We start from the raw sequence: 12,510 nt of genomic DNA on the forward strand, positions 1-12,510 counted from the left end.
CAGATTGTGAGCACCTTCATGCATGCCAAAATTTCGCATACTATAATTTATGCCTAATCTGGCATGAAAGTAAGTGTAGTTAAGTACTTCCTATAACAATTTGAAACACCAGAGGAAACCAGCAATGCGGTGGCAATAAGATTTTTATAGAAAATAGCCTACACTGCATACATCATTATCTAGATGGAAGATGGTAGACTAAGTAGTATGTACTAAGTGGACTTAAATTTTTTCAAAGGATTTTACTTAAAAGTATATAAAATTAACGATACTTACAATACTTCCAGTTTCATCATACTCCTGGATATACTTAATTCCAACAGGTGTATGGACGTTTTCCACTTGAATATTCATCGTAGCGAGATCCAAATTCCTCTCGCTCTTGCTCAAAATTTTATCAAACATGACCTTAACGAATCTTTCCTTGTCAAAATCTATAACCGCGTTTCCGTTACTGAATTTTTCTTCTTCCAAGTAGAAATATTCTGAGTTGATTAAATGTTGAGTGTTTACTGGAATTGAGAGTGCAATAGTCCCATTTTGTGTGAAACCTTTATCGTGTTTTGTGTAAATGTGTGATGTGTTGATTGCCGCTGTCTTATTGGGCCAGAATAAGTCCACTCTGTTGTCTGAAGTTTCGTCAGCGTTATTGATCTGTAATATGAAATTCCTTTATTGTTTTTGAAATAGATACCCTGCAATATAATAATTTTAAGGTTCTCCCTATCTAGTATCTACCGTTACAATTGCTGTTGAATTTAATATTTTAATCTTAAGTGTAAAGTCGCGTTCTTGGCCCAATGTTAATGTTTTTTTTACCACTGTTAAGAGCAAACTTCTAAATTGATGTGGACATATACGAGTACGTAAGTTGACGGGTTGCGCTTATCTCAGAAATTGAAATAGGTTTTCACGCAGTATTTCATTCCCGCATGTTATAAATATATATTTATAATACACAAGTTTTTGAAGACATCTAAAAGGATCCCGACTGAAACCAGAATTGACTAAAATTCTATCTATGTGCATCTTCTTTTCTTATAAACTAGAGTTTCAATTGCTCCTCCGATTTCTGTGTTTACTGATTCTTACATCCTTCTTTAAAACATGCCCACTCACTGTATTGAGCATTTTTTATACAAGCGGAGTTCACATCTTCATTTTCCATCAGGTACAGGTGGTCAAGCGCTAGTAAATTTATAAAAAATATATTGAAGGTATTAATCTGAAATAACTAACGTCGAATATAGACTTCAGCCAGGGAAGGGTGTGGAACGGCGTGGAGACGTTAAAGTGTCCATCCGTGTGTTTGAACCCTCCGTAGCGCACATCTATTTCCCCTATTTGGCAACTGCCCGGACGGTGCATACGCCCTCTGAAAAAGAAAACATATTTTATAATGTTTATCAGTTGCTTCATAACCTTAAGGTTTAACGAATTCATTTTTAAGTCAATAAACCATAGATTAATATGTATAATGGGGAAGATTTCGTTAGAAGGAGTTTAAGGGGTGTGTTTACATGTATGCAGTAATCTCGACAGAACATTGACATTTATATTTATTTATACTACTATGGTAAGTGAAAAACCAACCCCTATACACAGAGCAACAATTCGCAGGGCATGCTTTAAATACTTCCCATAAAGTGACGATCGGAACCTTTCCCTTCAGACTGGAACACAGCAATGCTGCTCTGCACAAAAACCTCTCGAGTAGTACCAGAATTAGATTTTTCAAAATCGAATTTTAATTATACTTAAGATTTAATATATACGTGTTCACTTTAAAATATGCTAGCGGATACCAAGTTTGCGAATTAGACAAATTGTCGTAACCAAAAGTTCAGTAGCTCTTCTTATCGACAATGTTCAATTGCAGGGATAATATTAAGGCTACTTAAATTTTTGAGTGTAGCATGCATTAAGAAAAACTCATCTCTTACTTGACAACTTGAAATTTATGCACCATGTCCTTCTGATAGGATCCCTTGAGAGTTAGGGTCGGTTCTTTTTCGTACCATGGCGTGTTTAATGTATAGTCTATGTATTTCGAGCCGTTCACATCCCATTTGTAGGATACTATGTTATCCACGTCACTGTATTTCGAATTCGCTGTCCATGTTATAGTAGCGTTAGCGTCGAAATTTTCACCTATTGTTAGCATCTAAAGGGGAAAACACATCTTAATTTTAGTTACGTAATTTAGCATTACGTTAATTGCAATCACCGCTGTCAACTTTTGTTTATTTATTATATGGAAAAGTGACGTTCGACAGCAGTGATTGCAAGATTTACGCCTGTCGCATGCCTTTCGCGAGGTACGTTATCACCCTGCCGGTCAGAAAAGTTCAAGACACCATGTTGTCGTCTTTCATTTAAAGAGTTTCCACCTAATGAATACTCCAAAATAATTACTCCATTTATTTATTTAATGACAAAGGCGCAGAAGTGTCTTAATGTACAAAAAACAATCGCTAAAAACTACTTATAGGGTTAAAGGTACAGTTTAAATTATAAATAATTCACCATAAATTTTGAACATCATTCTAGAATCAGCTGTAGCCTGATCAACAAGTATTTTAGGTAGATCTTTATATCTTTTGTTTGAGTAGTTTATAGTTTTTACGTTCTTATATTTACTTAATTAACTACAAAATTTGGTTACCACGTATTATTTTACATATTTTACGTGCGCTAATATCATTTGACTGTACACAGATATTCCATAAGACAATGGAAAATCTAAAACGCTTTTCCAACCTGTTAAATTATACCTGTTTGTATCATAACATACATTTGTACTCTTAGTAACATCCGTGCAGTACGAAGTTTCCTCTTACTGGTTTCCTTCTCACTTACTACCAGCACGTATCAGGAAAATCTGTACGATACAGAGCTTCCTCTTACCTGTCCCTTGACACCAGCACGTATCTTAGCAACATTTGTACGCTGTGTTCTCCTACCCGCGATACATATTTCTTAGTTACATCTATATAGTACAAAGTTTCTTCTTACTGGTCTTTTGACACCAGCACGTGTCTTAGTAACATCTGTACGGTACAGTTATCTCTTACCTGTCCCTTAATACCGGCACGTTCCTTAGCAACATCTGTACGGTAAAAAGCTTTCTCTTACCTGTCCCTTGACACCAGCTCGTATCTTAGTAACATCTGTACGGTATAAAGCTTGCATCGACTGCGCCGGATTGTTCGCATCACCGACAGTGCCATCAACGTATAAAGTATGCACATCTACGTTTGGTTTCGGCAAAATAGCATTGATTATCAATTTCACACGTTTCGGCATTACGATACCGAATGATGCGTTTGCACCGATTCTGGAAATTATTTGGTAAGTTTAATTTATTTTTCCCACAGCTCGCTCGGCAATGCCTCATTAGTAATTATCATCATCAATAGTCTAAAATCGTCCACTACTGAACTCAATGCCTCTCCGCGGTAACGATAGGGTTTGCTTATAAAACCCTGCGGGGCATACGGTTTGGTGAATTCAGTAGATGGTAGCAGTCACACAGAGGACTTTGCTGCCCATTCTCCGTAAATACCCTTGGTCGCATCGTATAGCACCCGCGTTAAGACGAAGGGTGGTTACAACTGTATTCTGATCTGCCGTCACCGTTTAAAGGTAAAGAAAGGTAATATTATTGAATATCATCATCATCTTCACATTAACCCATTACCGGCCAACTACATGGGACGGGTCTCCTTCCACAATAAGGGGTTAAGACCCCAGTTGACCAAGCTGGCCCAGTGCGGATCGGTGAAGAACATTATGGCACGAAACGTTTTTTATCCACGTTTCTGATACGTGCCGCTAAGATGTGGAACGCCCTCCCGGTAACTGTATTTCCTGCCACGTATAATTTAAGAACCTTCAAGGCTAGAGTGAATAGGCTTTTTCTAGGCAAGCGTGCTCCAACCTAGACCTCATCATTGCTTTCTAACGGGCATGATTGTCGTCAAACGCTGGCCTATCGTTAATAAAAAAAAAAAAAAATGGAGAACTCTCAGTCAAGCGGGTTTCTTCACAATGTTTTCTTCCAACGTTTAAAGCAAGTATTTATATTTAAATTGTTTGGAAAAATATTGAATATACTCACTGCCAAATGCGATCCAAGTCCATCCTGAATCCAGCGTTTGTCTTCGGAAGCCCATCTGGGTCAGTGTTATTTCCAAAGTATATGTCCAAATCGACACTCTTTTGAATAGTTTCCACAAGTTGTTGTCCTATTGCCTATAACGGATAGATAATCTTATCTTTGATGACATAATAATGACGTCAACTATTACTGGAGGGGAGGGGGGGGGGGGCAGACATATCCATTCTAGTATTATAAATATTAAAGTGTGTTTGTGTGTTTGTTTGTTTGTTACTTACGTCCAGCTTAACCACTCGACAGATATTGATAAAATTTAGCTGGTATCTGAAGACTTTTATCGCGATGATACACCAGGGTAACGGTCCCCAGGGTTAAACAAAATGTGTTTCTTTTGCACGGCTACATAGCAAAACCAATCTCACCTGGTGGTGATGTGTGAAAGTGAGTATGCAGTCTAAGTTGGTAGCGGGTAACCTGTTAGGGAGTATGGTAGTCATACCCTTAATTGGTTTCTACGCGACATCGCACCAGAACACTAAATCACTTAGCGGCACGTCTTTTTCGGTAGGGTGGTAACTATCCACGGGTATATGATGTGAGCTAATTCTATATAGGACCTTTTTAGCCCGGGACAATTGACGGTTACAGCGAAGTTTTTAAAAAACTTATAACAACGCAGACGAACGGGCAACTTCTAATTTATCACAGGTAATATTTGAACGAAGCATCTAAGGTTTGAATCAAAACGTAATTATTATACTCACTTTTATGTATAGATCTCCCAAAAGAAAACTCCATTTTAGGTCACCATCTCCTTTCATGTTTGGTAATGCGTAATTACAAAGCAGATATCCAGTTTTTGGCCCAAATCTAAGAATATAAAACTTTACATTAAAAACTCCAAATTAAATGCGGTTAAAAAGTTTATTCAATATTCAGTTCGTTTTCGTTATTTCAATCATGTAAGCGACTTACTACGCTTAGGTAGATTAGCAAAATCTAAAGGCATAATATTGTTGAACACTTAAACATTTACTCTAAAAAACTCACACAAAGTCAGTATCTCCTTTCAAATAGGGCAACTTTTCCAGCGGTGTGGCTGCCTGTATTGTCACCACTCTACGTAGTTCGGGATACATATCGACACGGGATTTGAAGTACATTTCCTTAGTTTTCACTTGTGGCATATCCACCTGTGAGATAAAGATGATAAATTTAATTTTAACTTATAATGTTATTCTTTTCTACACATTCATTTTTGATTTATTGGGTTCGATTCTACTGGAAAATGTCTGTGTGATGAATGTTTTTCAGTGTCTGGGTGTGTTTATATTATATGTATATTTTAAGTATTTATGTATGTTATTCATAAAAATATTCATCAGCTATCATAGTACCCTCAACAAAAGCTACGCTTACTTTGGGGCAAGATGGTGATGTGTGTATTGTCGTAGTATATTTGGAGCACATTTGGATATTGGATAGAAGCAGGCGTTACTTTGCGGAAATCCATAATATATTATGAAAATTAAGCTTAATTTGCTATACTCCGCGAACAGCAGGAGAATCTGTATGGTGTAATTTATAATTACTTCAATCCGTATACTCCACACCAAACAGATCCTCGGCAATGTACCCTCTACGCACGTTTCGCTTCGAAACCGGAGCATCCTCAGGAGATGTTGACTTTACAATGAATAATTGTTAAGTGCTGTTCGCGGAGTATAGCAAATTAAGCTTGATTTTCATAATTTGGAGCACGTTGATAGTCCAATCTTAGTGAACTTTACCTAACCCACTTTAGGTATATAATTACCTTAAAATAAACATCAGTGAAGTTTTGTTCCATCTCAAGCTTGGCACGCACTGTGAACTCTATTGAGCTCACTATATGCGCAGTTATGGCGTACACTGTTGGGGTAGTTTCACACTTTACTCGGATTGTTAATTGCTGCCCTTGACCTTTTGGAATTATGTTCAGCGAGAGCTGCGGGAAATGCAAACGTGAATAAAATTAGCACTGCAAATATTGCAAAATTAGTTTTGTATTCCACTACAACACCTATGTAAACATGTTGCATGTACCATATTCAAGCAAAATAAAAAAATTATTGATTGATTATAAGTTAGCCCTTGACTGTAATCCCACCTGGTGGTAAGTGATGATGCGGTCTATGACGGTAGCAGGCTAACCTGTTAGGGAGTATGGTAGTCATATCCCTAATCGGTTTCTACGCCACATCGCACCGGAACATTAAATCGCTTAGCGAAACGTCTTTGTCGGTAGGGTGATAACGAGTCACGGCCAAGCCTCCCTACAGACACCAGTAATATATTGAAAGAGAAACTATAATTTATAAGATGTAACATGAAAGTTCCCTCTAAAGGCTATGAAAGCATAGTAAATTGAATATACACGCCATATAAATTAAACTGTGGATTCATACCTCCAGTGGATCCCGATTCAGAACTTTTCCTGTGATGCTGTACTCAGTGTCTTCTTTAACAAACGTACCTCGGATATCGTCACCCTCAAATTCACCGATTATTTTCATTGCTCTGTTCGCAAAAAACAGATATGCAGTTAAGCGTATATTTAAAAAAAAGAGGCTTATTAGGTAAGTAAAAAAATATCACGACACTTAGTGTATTTGTGTCCAACTGGAAGAAAACAGACCTCCTGGCTCATTAAAGAGAGGTATTAGCTTAGACCTTCCGCACGGCTCTTTTAAGAGGTTTTGAACGATTATTATCACATCTGGGTTAACGTGCTCTCAAAAGTAATGCGGTTGGACTGAGCCAATTGTTTAACTCAAGGTTGGTACTACGAATTTCTTGACAGTAAACTAGCATTTTCGGTCTGACCTGGAAATTGAACTTGGCTTCAAATAGACAAACGAGCTTACCTAAAATGTTTATGAGGGCTACTTAGGGCGACGCTCAGAGAAGCCGGCCACTGATCGGCCTTCAGCGAATAGTAATCGTTCTCAGTGTTGAAATCCACAGTCAGGGTTCTCTGGTTATTTTCTTCGCTGAATAAAAACGCAAGTTCTGCTGGTGAAAGCACTGGGACTAATGCACCTCGTGCTTTGAACCGGATATGACGGGACGGTGGCGGGCGCCATACTGCATCCGCGAAAATCTATACGTATCAGAATGTTACATGGAATTAATGGCATACTTTGACATAAACAGTCACAGTAAATATTTAACTCGTAGGTTAGCGCGTTGTAAATGCAAGTTTAAACCAATGCGTTCGAGCTGGACGCGTTGGTTAACCTACAAGTAGCGTGCCACTTTGCGTCCTAGTTCAAATCACATGATTTGCTGAAATCGGTGCATCTTGTGATTGGCTGTAGATTTGTATGCTATTCGCGGCTTGGAGAAGCTTTTGTTTTGCTTTAGCTTATTTTTCTTTTCAAGTTACCAAATTCGTTTTCCTTATTCCAACTGCCATGTGCCATTTGCCATTTTTCATAAAATTGTACTAAAATTATATAATTGAAGAGATCACTACCAGTGATAAGGCCGCCATTAAAAAGGTGTTGTAATAAAGAGTTTTATTCTTATTATTAAACTGTGCTGAATTTGACGGCCGATTGGCGCAGTGGGCAGCGACCCTGCTTTATGAGTCCAAGGCCGTGGGTTCGATTCCCACAACTGGAAAATGTTTGTGTGATGAAAATTAATGTTTTTCAGTGTCTGGGTGTTTATATGTATATTATAATTGTTTATGTATATTATTCATAAAAATATTCATCAGTCATCTTAGTACCCATAACACCCACCCACAACACAAGCTACGCTTACTTTGGGGCTAGATGGCGATGGTATTGTCGTAGTATATTTATTTATTATTATATTTATTATTAATTTAAACTTTAGACTTTAGAATTTTGTTATGAATGAATGAATTTTGGTTATAAGAATGAAAGATTAACTTAATTTTCGTCCTTATAGCACTGAACTGTTAACATTACAATCAATTAATTTTTAATAAACATTTGAGTGGAACAGTAAAGGAAATAGTAATAATAAACAATCAAAATAAAATATACTTACATAGTTGTTCTGATTGCCTTGCTGTATTTGTATGCCCCCACCGACTACATTTTCAACATCCGAGAAGTCTTTCTTGAATTCCATTTTAATGAAGTAGTCTTCCAAGTATGCGGATGTCAGGTTCAAGCTTCCTGAGGTTTCTACGAATGGGTCGTCCAGCTGTTTTGAAGTTTTATCATTAGGTAATATAATAATATGTTTACCAGCCGAGTTTCATATATATATATCTTACTGCTGAGTGAATAACTAAACATTCATAAAAAAGCTGGAATAGTTCGAAAAATATTTTGCAATATTTCATCATATTAAATAAGTTGTATGTACTTAAGAGATACGCAAAAGCTTTCTTAACTATTTTCGGCTTAAAGACATTTATTTCCCAAAAAGAACACAATAGTTCACTTACATCGAGAATACAATAATATTTTAAAATTAGTAGACATTTAATAGGTAGTTTTAATTAGTAGAAAATTTATAGATTTTGTACAGACGTATGTTATAAATAGTATTTAAGCACAATGGTTTCAAGGCGTAAAACTATGATGAAGGCACCTTCAAGCAAGCAATCGGTATAATTGAAAATGTTTTATTTCGGGTTTAAAGTTTAAGCAGTAGCTCTAATCGGTTTCTTCGTGGCAACATACCGGAACGCTAAAGACGTTCGGTGACCAGTCCTTGTCGGTGGGGCGGTAACTAGCCACGGCCGAAGTTTGGATACAAGACCAGTAGCCCTATTCTGAAACTTTTCCGACAGTTGCTATGCGTTGACACCTATTATCAATGTGTCAACTGTCACTTTATACTTTATTAGGTTAGCGTCGCGTAGCGTAGGTACTATACGCGTGTCGGTCTTTTATCTTCAAAAGGGTTGTCATAAGTAAACATTTACAGCGTGATTGCTTGAGAAAAGTGTCTTATGCATCCTTCAATATAATTTCGTAATTCTGTTACACGTTGTATAAGAGAGCTGATTATTGTATCTCCTAAAAACTATTTATTTATTTTGTGGAAACATATAGTAATACTAGTTGTTGCCCGCGACTTCGTCTGCGTTTGATTTTGTTTTTAAAGTATTCAGTATCGCTTAGCCTTAAGTGAGTATTGTAGTATATATATACATATATATATATAACATGTGACAATTAATTTGCAATAAAATAAAATTGCGACTATAATTAAAGATCTAAGATATCCTATCTCTTAAGTTGGACCAGACTGCTCACGGTGAGCCAATTTTATTTAAAATCGGTTAAGTAGTTTAGGAGTCCATCGCGGACAAACATCGTGACAGGAGATTTATATATATTAAGATAATTAGTAATAGGTGATACATATTTATGATATGATATTATGAGAGCCGATTGGCTCAGTGGGCAGCGACCCTGCTTTTTATGATTCCAAGGCCGTGGATTCGATTCCTACAGCTGGAAAATGTGTGTAATAAACATGAAGGATTTTCAGTGAAGGGGCGTTTGTCTGTATATTATAAGTATTTATGTATATTATATTCATCAAAATATTCATCAGCTTAGTACCCGTAACATAAGCAACGCTTACTAACTTGGGACTAGATGGCGATATGTGTATTGTCGTAGTACATTTATTTTTGTTTTTATTATTATTATTGTATTTATTATTTTAAAAATAGTTTAACCTTATTGGTAGAGTCAGTACAAACAGACATACTTGACGTTTCAAAAGTGCTTATAAAGTGGGCCTACTTGAAATAAATGAATTTTGAATTTTATTGTTTCCTATGTTACTTTGGTGAACATAACATTATTATAAAACCCCAAATGAATAGGTTGGGTATAGACGCATACTATGTTTATTTGACTTGCATGGTTTTGTGAGCTATAGACGTGTACTTACTTCAAGTCTCGCTAGAGCAGTGACAGTGAACGAAGGCATGGCGATGTCAGCGGATAGTTTCCATAACGCGTCTTCAAGCCGCGCAGACACTCGCGCCTCCAGTGCGGGCAGTACGGCCAACGGGGTCGCTATACCAACTGAGGCGAGGTACGATTGGTACGCGTCATCCTCGCCAATTTCCGTCTCGTAGAAGATCTTATAAGATATCTATAAAAGAAATCATCACCATCATCGTCACGATCAACTCATTACCGACCCACTACAGGGCACGGGTCTCCTCCCACAATGAGAAGGCGGCTAAGGCCGTAATCCACCATGCTGGCCCAGTGGGGATATGACATGGTTTAAGGAAATTATCATCAAAATCATCATATCAACCCACTACCGGCCCACTACAGGGTACGAGTCTCCTCTTACTATGAGAAGGCGGTTAAGGCCGTAGTCCACCACGCTGGCCCAGTGCGGATTGGTGGACTCCACACGGCCTTGAGAACACTATGGAGAATTCTCAGGCATGCAGGTTTCCTCACTATGTTTTAATTCACCGTTGGAGTAAGTGATATTTTAATAATTATAACGCACATAATTTAGAAAAGTTAGAGGTGCCTGCTGGGATTCGAACTCTGCCCCCCAAAAGTGAAGTCAAAGTTATCAAAATTAAGCTTAATTTGCTATACTCCGCGAAAAGCAGGAGAATCTGTGTCAAACAGATCTTCGGCAATATACCCTCTACGCACGTTTCGCTCTGAAACCGGAGCATCCTCAGGAGATGTTGACTTTACAATGAATATTTTTAAGTGAGAAATTCGCCAAATGTGTCGCCTTTTATACCTTTCTTACCCCCGTTTTCTTAAGTAACGCCTGCTTCTATCCAATATTTGAAGTCAAAGTCTTAATAGTCGAAGGGCTACCCCTGCGTTTTATTGTGCAACGGTGCAATACTTTGCAACTTTTTTGATGATTTCTAGGAGTCATCGGATTTAGTATAAATTGAATTTTGTATATGTTCTTTTTAAATCTTTTAATTTAAGTTTCGTGAGATTACAGTTTGAGTTAATAACAGTATAATTACTAAATGAAACTCTCAGTCATTGCTTCATAATTATGTTTGTTTTTTTTTGTTTAAGAAATGAACGCGTTGCGAATGAGTGGTAAGCGGGCTAGGTCGTGCGGGCTTCAGACTATTTTCAGTTTTTACAACAACCCACTCTATACTGCACAATATAAAGCGCATTTTTCCATAATTTAATTAGAGTGAGTTGATGTCCAGTTGGCGCTAAGTCAATATGGTGTACGAAGGGCTTTAGTATAAAGATTTGTAGCTCTTTGCGTTAACCAAAACACTGTAAAGTCAGAGAAAAATGTCTGTCACAGCCAGTGGCGTGCATTGCATATATGCAAATAAGCAGTGCATACCCTACCCTCAGGGTCTTAAAGAACCTTCAGATAGGACCATTAAAGATTTGTAATTAAAAAAACACTAAGTAAAAAATATATGAAAGCGCCATCTAGTAATGAGCGGCCAAACTTCTAGGTCAATTGTCGCTAGACAGGCGACAGCGCAACCAGCGCGCGCGAGGCGTATAGCGTACAAAATAAAATCTTCTACTTCGTATTTTAATTTTTAACTGTAAATGCTAAACATTTACCTTTTAAAACACGTAAAAATACCTATATTATTATTTAAATCTCATGTTATCGATTGCAGGGTAAATCAATTATTATGAATCACTCGACATATGACGCCCTCTACTGTTGCATAGAAATATCAAATAAAATAAGCACGCCCAAAGAAAGAATCGTTCTGCTAGATGTGTGCGTGCAAGTTAGTAGTGTGTGTCGTGTAATGTTATAATCGTGCGCTTGTACTTACAAGATTAGCATCGGTCTTGTGTGAAAAGTTTCATTCATAAATTCTCTATGTATGGGTGTCTATAAGCACTGCTTACGGAAGTGGATAATCAATTACGTGTTTGATTTTTTTATGAAAAGTGTTCCAGGAATTATTGGAAAGTGAGAAAGTTAACAATAAATATTGTTTCTATTTATTGTTGACATATGAAAATAAAATAGCGTTCGTACCCATACTTACAAAAAAATTAAAGACATATATTGACTAATTGACTAATTTCGATTGCAATATTATCATTAGCATATTCAATCGCCATTATTGTTTACCTTGGAACAATGCTCTATGGCGTTGGTGATAAATAAACGGTTCAAGCGCATAAATTCAGCAACTTATAAAAGTTTGAGTAGTGATAGTTTAATGTGTTAACGTTATTTTATAGTTTATTCATTCATTTTATAATGAAAGCATATTCGTGCGGTCTTTGTTTGGGTTCAGTGTGCCTGGAAAAAGTACTTAGAGACAACTTTAATTTCTATCCCTATATCGTAAAATTAGAAATCATTTGCAAAGGAAGGTGTGTACCAATGTTACAAATATCCACAAA

At 37.0% G+C, this 12,510-nt stretch overlaps 1 protein-coding gene across 2 annotated transcripts in view; it reads right to left on the reverse strand.

The window, feature by feature from the left end:
- Positions 1 to 12,510, reverse strand: part of LOC120623836 — a 58,062-nt gene that overhangs the window by 12,764 nt on the left and 32,788 nt on the right. For both annotated transcript variants that reach the window (XM_039890111.1, XM_039890104.1), the window contains exons 39-50: positions 10,055 to 10,261; positions 8,183 to 8,341; positions 7,027 to 7,262; positions 6,568 to 6,679; positions 5,937 to 6,107; positions 5,171 to 5,313; positions 4,885 to 4,990; positions 4,121 to 4,254; positions 3,136 to 3,337; positions 1,944 to 2,164; positions 1,240 to 1,375; positions 277 to 654 (exon numbers count right to left, since the gene is read on the reverse strand). In XM_039890111.1, the coding sequence (XP_039746045.1) occupies positions 277 to 654; positions 1,240 to 1,375; positions 1,944 to 2,164; positions 3,136 to 3,337; positions 4,121 to 4,254; positions 4,885 to 4,990; positions 5,171 to 5,313; positions 5,937 to 6,107; positions 6,568 to 6,679; positions 7,027 to 7,262; positions 8,183 to 8,341; positions 10,055 to 10,261 (2,205 nt within the window). The remainder of the gene's footprint in view (positions 1 to 276; positions 655 to 1,239; positions 1,376 to 1,943; positions 2,165 to 3,135; positions 3,338 to 4,120; positions 4,255 to 4,884; positions 4,991 to 5,170; positions 5,314 to 5,936; positions 6,108 to 6,567; positions 6,680 to 7,026; positions 7,263 to 8,182; positions 8,342 to 10,054; positions 10,262 to 12,510) is intronic.

The sequence above is a fragment of the Pararge aegeria genome, chromosome 1 (assembly GCF_905163445.1).
Source record: "Pararge aegeria chromosome 1, ilParAegt1.1, whole genome shotgun sequence".
Taxonomy (NCBI): domain Eukaryota; kingdom Metazoa; phylum Arthropoda; class Insecta; order Lepidoptera; family Nymphalidae; genus Pararge; species Pararge aegeria.